Source organism: Rhipicephalus microplus, unplaced genomic scaffold (assembly GCF_043290135.1).
Source record: "Rhipicephalus microplus isolate Deutch F79 unplaced genomic scaffold, USDA_Rmic scaffold_15, whole genome shotgun sequence".
Lineage (NCBI taxonomy): Eukaryota > Metazoa > Arthropoda > Arachnida > Ixodida > Ixodidae > Rhipicephalus > Rhipicephalus microplus.
Window position 1 is genome coordinate 22,733,700 of NW_027464588.1, and position 12,061 is coordinate 22,745,760.

At 45.7% G+C, this 12,061-nt stretch overlaps 1 protein-coding gene across 1 annotated transcript in view; it reads right to left on the reverse strand.

Moving 5' to 3' along the window:
• The window catches only part of LOC119174280 (multidrug resistance protein mrp-7-like), a 104,857-nt gene that overhangs the window by 38,505 nt on the left and 54,291 nt on the right, over positions 1–12,061 (reverse strand). The window contains exons 11-13 of the mRNA XM_075883050.1: positions 10,060–10,227; positions 8,543–8,727; positions 5,421–5,457 (exon numbers count right to left, since the gene is read on the reverse strand). Coding sequence (XP_075739165.1) covers positions 5,421–5,457; positions 8,543–8,727; positions 10,060–10,227 — 390 coding nt within the window. The remainder of the gene's footprint in view (positions 1–5,420; positions 5,458–8,542; positions 8,728–10,059; positions 10,228–12,061) is intronic.

The window sequence follows — 12,061 nt, forward strand, 5'->3', positions numbered from 1 at the left end:
GATAGGACGTCGGTGGGTGTGGTGGCGGCGGTGGCGTCTGGCGACGGAAGTGCGACGGGGCGGCGTTTTGGCGTGGACGGGGAGGAGCGTTGTGGCGCACTGCAGCGGCGTAGCTCATAGTTTCTGGCTCGGGCAGCGGTGTTTGGGGAATTCGTAGCGATTGCCAGAATTCTCGCGCAATTTCGGCGATTGAATCCACTTGAGGCTGCGCCGAAGGCAACAGTTTGTGCAGCTCTTCCCGCACGATCGCTCGGATCGTTTCACGCAGGTCTTCGGAGTCACTGGCTTGAGCAGCAGCGCAGTCTGGAGTCAGGCGACGATTATACTGTCTGGTGCGCATGTCCAGGCTTTTTCCGATGGTGGTCGCCTCGGATACAAATTCTTTGACGGTGTTCGGTGAATTCCTCTTTAGTCCCGCGAAGAGCTCCTGTTTGACCCCTCGCATGAGGAAACGAACTTTCTTCTCCTCAGGCATGTCTGGGTCAGCGTGACGGAATAGGCGGGTCATCTCCTCTGTGAAAATTCCAACCTTTTCATTTGGTAGCTGAATCCGGGTCTCCAGTAGAGCAGCGGCCCTCTCTTTGCCAGCGACGCTAGCGAACGTTTGCAGAAATGCGCCGCAGAAGACATCCCACGTTCGGAGCGTGGACTCCCAATTCTCTAGCCAGGTCCTCGCGGTGTCTTCCAGGTAGAAGTACACACGACGGAGCTTTTCTTCGTTGTCCCAGTGGTTGAGGGTGGCCACATGGTCGTATGTTTCTAGCCAGGTTTCGGGGTCTTCAAACGATGACCCATGGAACGTTGGTGGTTCCCTGGGTTGATGAATGCCGATCGCGGGCTGGGACGCTCCGGTTGTCATTGGCGCTGCAGTCGAGGTCATAGCCTTGGTCTTCCGCGCCTTGTCTTGTAGAAGGCCGTACTCCGGTGGGAGACCTTGCTGTCGGCGGCTTTTTCGCTGTTCTTGGTTGGCGTCGGTGTCTTCTTCGCGACGTGGGCTGGGTTCACGGCTTGACGGGGGCGTCCGGTACATGAACGAAGCAGCACCTCCTCCAGATGTCACGGTGTCGTGACGTGGCGGAAGACAGGAAACTTCGTGTTGGGATTCAACTGTTTATTTGGGCGAACCTGTGCCCGGTAAACGGAAAGTCTAATTACAGCAGCAGTCTTGCACAGATAGCAGTCTCTGACTGATACAAAGAGAAGTTTATTAACTTCAAACTCAAAAAACTCTTTACATCATTTATTCATACAGTGCTCGTTTAGGCACCCCTCTTGTGCACTATGGGGCATACAAACTCCGTTATCCATAGAGGAAACTAGCGGCACATACACAGATCCATACATATTGACTGATTAGTGGCGAACGGAGTGTCGGCTGTCGATCAACAACTGACAAGCGGCGAAGTGCGTCGGCATTTATACCCTTGCCGTTGAATGTTCTAGCGTTATCGCTGGCGGTGGCGTAGGTTCCAGAACAATCTGTCCCGTTCGCACAGTGGGTGTGATCTTATCGAAATGATCTACTACAGTCTGGAACCTTCTCGAAAACTGCAGGCGCGGTTTGCGCTGAGAGTCGTGTGGTGTTTTGGGACGATAACAAAAATTCGGGAAATGGAATGTGGCAATATCTACCCGTGCAAAACGAACCTGCGCACAATTCAAAAAATATTCAAGCCCATGCGCTTAGGATATGCCCTGGTTTACCCCGCTGCGCATCGACAGCTGAAACAACTGCCATTGCACAGGACTACTCGATCATGACTCACATCACCATAGAATAGTAACCACCACGTTAAAATGTAGCGCATAAACTGAGTAGGCTTTTGTTATACCAAAATATTCCTATGATTATACAAATTTGTATTGGAACCCAGCCTGCAGCGAGAATGTTGGGAACATTACTGTTGTTGAACTGGCTTGCAACGCTACAGCAAATGAAAAATCACTTTTTGATCCACGGTAATTAAAATATATGAACAGATAGTTGCTTATGTATTGCTACAACTCTTTGAGCAATCCGAAACACCAATAAGGTTTTTATAAAGTGACGAACGTTTCATTATACCTTCCATCAAACGGTTGTTATTCCTACTCAAGCGCAAAATTTTCTTCCGAAATTGGCGATGAACTCTGACATTATACAATTTGCTTGACATACCTCTTGTATGCTGTAGTGAGCCCCATTCGAAAATGTCAGTACTGTAATACGAAAAACGTAGCAGAACGTAGTACTCCATACATATTGCTCTTGAAGAATTTTGTTAAAACTTTCACAGGTTCATTCCTGTGGGAAATATTTTCATTCCAACATTTTCATTTTACGCACCATTATAGCGCTGCATGAGACCTTTCAGTAATAGTGAAATACATTGATGTAATGTTAGTTTAAATTTGACGTACGTGCACCTATTAAGGAGTCCTTGTTTTCGTAATGGTGTATGACTTAGAATGGTCAGTGTTTGGAATGCAAAGCAAAAGCAAGATACGTATGAGCTGTCATTATGGCATATATTTTTAAAACTATCAGTGAGCATTACAAAAACAAAGCCCCAGGTAATAAAGAAGAAAATAAATACTGTTATCCCTGAGTGCCCTTCCCGACAGTTAATGTCGTGAAACATCATCTTTTTAATTTTCGTCATGTTGTGTACAGCGCAATTCTAGTGTGAGAAGCCATTCTTAGCAGAAGCGAAAATACTAGTCGAAGCAGATGTCAGACGTTAGCCAGGTGTTAAGACGGTATACTTCAAATGAAAAAAAGCAAATTAACTGCTTTCAGCAACTAGATGATAGCCACCCACATCATAAGAATGTTCATGGGTTTGTTTTTGCGCATTTTCGTGTTTTTCTCGATTTCACGTAAGAGAAAACAAATGAATTCAAAGAGGAGGAGCTAGTGCCTTTTATAATTGCCGATATTCTAGGCACCTTCATTGAAACGACGGAGATCCTGTCAATGGTGTGAAGGCAGAATATGCATTTCAGTATTCATTTTAAGCCTGATCTGATAATAACTTTAGCATCCCTAAGTTGCAACTTTTGCCACATCTGCGCAACCGAGAAAGTCTACGCACATGACCAGCAAGGCAATTTGGAAATGTATAAGTGACCAGCACTACCGGCGACGTTCTGAGGGTTTTCTGGGTGTGCTAAGCATGACTAAAACGTCAAAATGCATAGCTAGTTGGCAAGTACACCTAAGAAGAGTGAAAAGCACTCCAAAACACGTACAGAAAAAGAGATAAGGTTAACACGGGCACCGGAACTTGTGTTGTTCTGATGTCGTCTAGTGGCTAAGGTACTCGGCTGCTGACCCACAGGTCGCGGGTTCAATTTCCGGCTTCGGTGGTTGCATTCAAGATGGAGACGGAAATGTTGTAGGCCCGTGTGCTAAGGTTTGGGTGCACGTTAGAGAACCCCAGGTGGTCGAAATTTCCAGAGCCCTCCACTATGACGTTTCTGATAATCATATGGTAGTTTTGGGACGTTAAACCCCACAAATTAAATCATCATTGTTCTGACGCGATCTGTTTGTCTTGTTTTCATGCCTTGACGTCTTTAATGTAGCAACAACGCAATATTACGTGCACGTGACGTGTCAATCTTCCTTGCCTTACATTTACATTTTATCATAACCGTAATATAGGCATGTGGGCAGGAATTATTTGCTTGCTTAGCTTTTCCGGGTGTGAACATTACCTCACTTATAATCTGAATAGTTACCTTTGGCAGAATTTGTTTGAATGGTGTTGTAGAGTATCTGTTTTTGTCATAAATTTGTTTTTTGAGAGGTCCTAGTCATTTTTTGAAGTAAAATGCCACAAGAAAATTAACAAACCCACAAAAATTAAACATTGTGTAGGTGTCGATCAAGTTTTCAACATATATAAAATGAAGACGTGAGTTTCGGAGAATGCAGGGATTCACACTGCCCAAAAGACGAGACATCTCGTCGAAACGTTCCTTTCTGCAACAGCACCTGCTGAACAACTTTTCATCAAGAATGGCATAATGAATAGTCAAATGCTTAGGTAATTTCACGGAGCATCTTCTCGTTTATTACACGAAGGCGTTCGTAGGAACTTATGTAAAATCATAACTCAGTGTTGCATCTATAGCTGTATATACGTAATTGTGGAATCAAACTGATTTGCTTTAGACCAATATCGCACAAAAAATTTGCAGGTGCCGTAGCGGTCTTCAGAAAGAAGTAATAAGTATGCGTGTTCGCAATGCTCATGGCCTATCGGTAGCACGCCGTGCAATCAAAGATGGCTGCGCAAGAATGAGCAACCCGTGATGTCACATATTATAGGACGCATGAGCATACTCCCTGTGCCGCTTCCACAGGATGAACTTTTTATCATCAAATGAATGTATATCGAACCAAAGTACTTTCCCAACTGATAGGAACTCCTGAATGTTCGCCATATATTACGCCGCCATCATTACTTACGATGTAAGAATCATGCAGCTGCTTCTTCAACGGAACACAAGTATTCAATTTCCCATTAAGTAGAGCTTTTGTCACAGCCATGATCAGGCTAACAGTGCACAACTCCCAGCACTCGGATGTTGCAGTTTTCATCAGCGCGATCTAAACAAGGATATCAACACGCGTACGCTTTTCGCAACGTACATTGCGACCATTTGTGGAAAAAGAACGTTGTTCGGACAACACCGTTGAAGTGAAGGAGACGTTAGCGTGAACTGTAGTCACAACTGATCATTTCATTGCTCTAACTATTTCACTTCGCTGGTCAAGCTCGAGTGTGTGGGCGGCTTGCGGCGCTTTGTAATATCCACTATAATAGGAATACATTCAATGCACAAAAAATTATGCTTTTATTTTCAGTTTGCTCAAGGGTAATATACAATTAATAGAATAAAGGTGACATGAGCGTGGAAAAAACAACAACGAGAGACGGGACGTGAAGTGCAACTCTCTGTTAGTGATCTAGCAGCTGATCGTTCATCACCGCTGTAACTCTCACCGCGTCGACAACCACCTACGCCCAGTGAAATTTTCTCGACATCAAGACGGTTTATTTAAACGTCACTGCTGAAAAAAATCTGAGAAATTCTTTTCGCCAAACGATTTCGAAAGCACCAACAGCGCGTCATTCGCCACGCACAAAACCCACACCGAGTCACTCAACACGTTTATCTGAGGGTGCGATCATTTCGCTGCTATACCCAGCAAGAAAGAGAGAGCATAAAACATTTATTTACGACTAAGGAAGGAATGTCAGTGAGTGGGATCTTTTGTCCGGGATCCCATTGGCACGGGCCGCTGTCTTCGCTCGTCTCACGAGGGCCTCTTTGGTCTTCGAATCCGAGCTGGACGGAGCTGCCTCTCACCCTGCAGTGTTGTGTTGTACTCTGAGTAGTAGAGGATAATTGTGTGGGCATTCGCATACCATGTGGTACAGGGTGGCTGTTTTAGGGACGCAGAACCTGCATTGTGGTGCGTATGTGTCTGGCTCAATCATGGATAGTATGTATGGATTGGGGTATGACAAGGATTGAAGTAACTAGAAGAATAAGAATGTGGTGGAGCACATTTGGCAAGCACTTTCAAATTATGACAGGTAGATTGCAACTATCCCTCATGAAGAAGATATATAACAGCTGTATCTTGCCGGTACTTAGCTATGGAGCAGAAACCTGGAGACTTACAAAGAGGGTTCAGCTTAAGTTGAAGACGACGCAGCGAGCAATGGAAAGAAAAATGGTAGGTGTAACATTAAGAGACAACAAGAGAGCAGAGTGGATTAGGGGAAAAAGAGGGTTAAGGATATCATAGCTGAAATCTGGAAGAGAAATTAAACATGGGCAGGGCATGTAGCACGTAGACAGGATAACCGCTGGTCATTAAGGGTAACTGACTGGATTCCCAGAGAAGGCAAGCGGGTTAGGGGGAGACAGAAGGTTAGGTGGGCAGATGAGATTAAAAAGTTTGCGGCTATAAATTGGCAGCAGCACGCACAGGACCGAGTAACTGGCGGAACATGGGAGAGGCCTTTGTCCTGCAGTGGACGTAGTCAGGCTGATGATGATGATGACAAGGTCTGCAGGCAACGCCACGCTACCTGAGAATCTTTACTGAGCTTTGGCCCCGTGGGCGGATGTTTCCGCCTTTGGAGTCTTTGATATTTTAGAATATCTGTGTATGTTAGGAGCGGGTTCATACGCATAGCCGAGGGTGGGTGCGATATTCTGGAGTCGGAGGTCCGGAAAAGTAAATCTTGGGCTGAGGCATGGGCGAGCTCATTGCCTCTAACTCCGCAGTGGCCGGGTATTCATATCAGCTGTTTCTATCTGGCCTCTGAACGTGAAGACGAGAGTTGTGTAAGAAGTCGATGCACAATCGGGCCAATGTAGCCTTTACAAAACATTTGGTAGGCTGCTTTTGAATCTGTTAGAACGAGGGTGGACCTTGTGTTTCGTAGGGTGAGGGCAATTCCTACTTCTTCCATACTGTGTTGTCTTTGTCCTGGTCTGATATACAATCACCTTGGTTTCCACGATGATAGACGCTTGCTGTATACTTGCCGTTCACTTGTCCAGCTGCACCGACAAAGAAGGCGCCCTCAATATATAAGTAGTTGTCGTGAACTTTTGCCCGAGCCCGACGTCGATGTTCGTAGAACTGAGGGTGCATGTTGCGTGGCAGTGGTTTGATGACGAAGTCCTGCCTCCAATCATGTGGGATACGTTGTTTTCCTATTCTCTCAATGGGGGCTTGCAGTGTGCTGCTATCCATCAATGAACGTAAAAAACAAGCGCAACAGCGTAGGCCAAGGTTTACAAACGCAAATCGCGAGCCTGTGCTACTTTCCGCGTACAATGAATGTTACGAGACTCATGCACTACAACAGCACCAAGAATCGTATACGCACGTAAAATAAGGCGAGTTTTAACTAGAATGGTCAGACGATAACATTTAGTTATTCAAGCTGACTGCGAAAATCTCGCGAAGCTGATATGTGTACTCTGCGGGCTATAATCGAAAGCGAGAGTTGCCACGTACTTTTTCGAAAGCTTCCCGTCTCGCAAGAACGAATCAGATTTATTGCGTAGCGGACGGTCCGGTGTATTCACTGATTCAAAAAAAAATTGCCCGCAGCTTCCCTCGGGGGAACACTGAGGAGGATGCGGAGCATATAATTGGTTAACGGGGTGTTAAAGTGCGACTTACTTAGGTCGATTGCTAAATCGGTTAACGTGGTTGTGAAATGGGGTGTTAAATTGCGACTTACTTGGGTCGATGGCTAAATTGGTTAGCGTGGTTGTAGGAGGGGGTGTTAAATGAGTGAACACGTACACACGTATGCGAAAGGGCAGCGCTGGTCGAAGGGACGTCGGTCATTGTGTTTGTGGATTCGTTGGAATTCATTTCACCGCGACCTTGGACGTCTACGCGCCGTACAAACCAACCGACGAGCGGCAACTGAGCGAGCGAGCGCCGACCTTGAGTATATATACAGCGCGACGGCGCATGCACTGTCAGCTGTCGAATGTTCGAGAAGGGGGAGAAGCGCAACGGCGCATGCGCGCGCGTCAGCTGCCGATGTTCTCGAAGCGCGACGGCGCATGCGCGCACGTCAGCTGCCGATGTTCTCGAAGCGTGACGGCGCATGCGCGCTACATTATACAGCTGGCGAATGTTGGTGAAGAGGAGAAGCGCACGCGGTGTGTACAAGGAGAATTAAAGAAAAGTTGCTGGAGTGGAAGCTCCTGCGATGCCTTGCCAGCAGAAGTGAAGCCACCTGCCACTGCCAAGATGGCGGAAACATGCTCTTTTCTGATAGTGCCCGCTTAAAGATCAAGTGGCTTTGATACGTTATGTAAATACTACGGTATTTCTATATTAAAGGATGGTTGTTCCTGACGAAATAATAGTCAGAAACAAATATGGATGACTGAATCTTCAAAGAACTTTGCCTCCATTTAGAGGCTCACTACGGAAAACTAGTGACTTTAAGACGCACTTGGAGCACTATGAGGCCCAAAAAATGTTGGTTGCATTAAACTCGTTGGGCGTGCGAGGGAAACGCTTCGTTTTCGATCGCTGAACGGCGACACTTTATCATGCCCCTAGTAAGATGGCCGCCACAGCCGCCATCTTGCCAGAGGAACGGCTTCACATCTGCGCAATCATTTCCACTCCAGCAATTTTTTAAATCCTCCTTGGGTGTGTAGAGGAGGAAGGGTGCACAGATGGTGGAGGAGTGAAGCGCGCGCGGTGTGTAGAGGAGGAAGGGATGCACAGATGGTGGAAGAAGGAGGAGGAAGCTTGCGGACGGCGCCGCACTACAAGCCTGGAGTATTAGATGCTCCGCATCTAAAACATACACAGTGGCTGGTGTTCGTTTCTTGCTAACACGTTGGCACTGCAGCTAGCAGCGCCGAACAAGGGATCATTGGGAGCGTTTGTTTACTGATCATTCTTGAGAGGACGCTCCTGAATTCCGCTAAATAGTGCGACAGTCTATGAACATTACGAATACCGCGGGAAACTTCGAACTTTTATGCTTACTTTTCTTCGGCGACGACTTGAGGGACAGGTTTACTGCTTGGTGCTTTGAACAGCTCAGTCGGTGCCCCTGGGTGCTGCTTTAGCTCACCAAGGTCTTTAAAAAGCACTGCGGTCCTGTTATGCATAAGCACCCACTGATCAGGGCAGAATGGCAGCCACGTGTTGTTGCTTACGAATAGACGCGTCTACAGTAAAAGACCACAAACAGGAATATTCAATACGAGTGAAAAGGTGATGACCAAACATGCACACTGTACTACTATTCGAATACAAAGCAAATAATGTTCAATTAGCTGTGCGCTCCCATGCTCACACTAATGTTCAAGGAATCTGGCCAACTGAATATGAAATAATTGGAGGACTTTTTTCAGTTTGTTACACGTTGTGAGTGGCACGAGGATAGATCGAAGTAAAAACTGAGGATAAGATGAAGTAATATACTCGTGGAAAAAATATGATAACATTCGAAATACAAAAAAGATTGTGTGTTTTGCCTTAAGTTGTTCAGTGGTTATAGAAAAAAAGATAGGGGCATAACTCATGGCGCTTGAGTTTAATGTTATGCGTCAACAGTGCTTGCGCACTAAAGACAATGTTCGCAATGTTGATGCAAGCGTACTCTTTCACTTAATAGAAAATTCAATTTACACAGCACGTTTGAGTTGCCTGCTACATTATTTGAAAGGTATTTGTGCGAATTAAAGATTTTACAATTTTTTATAGTGAGTTCGAGGGAATGGTGCTGACTTCTCAATGCCATTTTATTTCCATTTAGATGAATCAGCGGCCCAACGGGACCATTCTCAGCGGTCATATATGACACGACCATACTGTAAACACATAGCCAATAGCTCATCGTAATCACTTACAGTTCATTAGTTATTATTAGAGCGCACTAGGTTTGAATGAACCCTGGCTGCCACATTCGTCAGGCGCTCAAGCCTCTCCGTGACTTTTGCTCAAGCCTCTCCGTGACTGCTTAGCACGCATAGCATTCGTCATTCATTCACATACAATAATACCAAGTTTGCATATGTAAAGCTAGCGAAACGATCGCCAGCGCACCATGAGCGTGGCGTGTAGTCATAACTTACACGACCTGCATTTGATGATTTCCACGTTAGGTTCTGTCACTTATGTTTGCCATGCAGTCATGTCATAACACCACTTTTGCAAAATGTCATGTGAAGACAACCTACGCTAGGGCAGTAAGACCATAAAACGTATATCATGAATTTCATATTGCACATTCAAGGTTTTCTTGTTATAACTTGTCAGTTATGCTCGTCACACCCTCATGTTATGAAATACTAATTTTGGTACAGATAACATTAACGAAACGGCCAGGAGAGCTAAAAGGCGTGAGCGGCCACATAGATAGATAGATAGATAGATAGAGACAGACAGACAGACAGACAGACAGACAGACAGATAGACAGATAGACATATAGATAGATAGATACGGTCAAACTCGCCGAACTTGTCTAAGAAAGGCTTCGCATTTAAGGCGCTGTCACCTTTCTCCCCAATAGACCATGTGGCCCAATGACATGCTCAAGGATATTACGACCGACGTGCGGGTCTTGAGAGCTGGTGGGATCATCCAGGAGATAAATGTCGCTCCTTGAGTACACAGCTCGGGCTAGTGCTACTCGTTGCTTTTGGCCTCCACTCAGCATTTCACCCTACGATAAAACAAGCTTTGTTATCAGCGTCACGATAAAAGTGACATCATAGAACAAGTCGCAATCACTTGAAGGTCCGTCTGGTGCAGAATATTCCCCAGGCTGGCTCGTTTCGTTAATGCTTTGATTTATATGTGGGGTTTAACGTCTCAAAACCACCATATGATTATGAGAGACGCCGTAGTGGAGGGCTCCGGAAATTTCGACCACCTGGGGTTCTTTTAACGTGCGCCCAAATCTGGGCACATGGGCCTACAACATTTCCACCTCCATCGGAAATGCAGCCGCCGCAGCCGGGATTCGAGCCCGTGTTTGCGGGTCAGCAGCCGAGTACCTTAACTACTAGACCACCACGGCGGGGCTCGTTTTGTTAATGCCATTTGCGACCAGAAAAATGATAGCAATAACCTAAAGAGTTTTATTTTCAGTGGCCTCCAACCTACAGCATATGCAAGATCTTGTGTTTTTTGTACTTCCTGCTGCACTTACAGAGAATACAAACCAACACAAAAATTTGTGTACACGGAATGCTGGGGGCACCCTGCGCTAAAGCACTTTAATATTTTCGGAGTAGAAGTGCCCTGGCAAAATTCTTCGCAGACTTCCAGCACATGAATACCACTCTCCAAACACCAAAGTGGAGACTCATTTTCGGGGCTCTAAAGTTCAGTCTACCACATTTGGTCTCTAATTATTTGAGCCTTCTCTGTAACGAGTGCTGGCCCGAAGCACACGTGATCAAATTGTGGCTTGAGCCACGTGTATTTAGGCACCAAGTTGTCTAAGTTTCGGGAGCCTTTCACGGCGGTGTCTCTAAAACATATCGGAGTCTTTGGGCTGTGAAACACCGAGAATAATTGTTCTAAGATGCCATTCACATTTTGCCGTAGTCGCAATTCTTCACGCCCATGTGGTGTATTTCATGTAGGTACAGCAGGTGTATTTCATGTGTGCATATACCTAAATAGAGGCGCACATAAATAACCCTCAGTGCTCGAAATCTCGGAAGGCCTCTATTCTATGGTAGCGCTCGTAATCTTATTATAGTTTTTGAATTTTAACATCTCAACAATAATTATCTATTTTGTGGTCTGACAATCCAAGCGTCGCGGATAACTTAATGATTGCATCAAAAACGAAGCAACTTTGTTTGCCTATGCAAACTTTTTAGCCGTACTCTTTTTCTGCACATTCGAACACTTAGTTTATTTTTTACAGTTTAAAAAAAGTCACAGCTTTTTCGCAAAGGTGAACAAAATAACGCGATAGCAACAAACTGGAAGGTCACGTGCCGATTGGCAAGCAGATCGAATTGTGCTCCGCGTTTCTCATGCAAAAATGGCCCCGTATCTGCATGTAATCTGCAAACGTCGTCGAAAGACGATAGTCTTGCGTGTGGAGAGAGTGAACAAAACATTTATTTGATGTTCTGCGCAAGAAAATCGGCGAATGGTATTTCGAAAGCGCTGCGTCAGAGTGCCTCGAGCGTGCAGCGGAGGCGAACGAGCGCATCAAGTCACGTCACTCGTGAGACGTGAACGCCATCTGGCAGTTTTTTTGAAAAGAAAGCGCGTGTTTCTGAGACGGGCGAGCGCGCCCATCTCAGAGACACGCGCTTTGTTGAGGTGTGGAATGCAAGGCGACGAGTAGGGGCCACCACCGGGTCTTCTTAGCAAAGCGTTGGAAACACTCGGCTTTCCGTGCAAGCGTTGCATGGTCAGCACAGCGTGATAAGCGTTACGGTCCTTAGAATTACCTATGTATGCCTTTTCTAGTAAAATACGAACATGCAGAATATATACGTGTTGTTATGACGCCTCAGATATGCGCAATA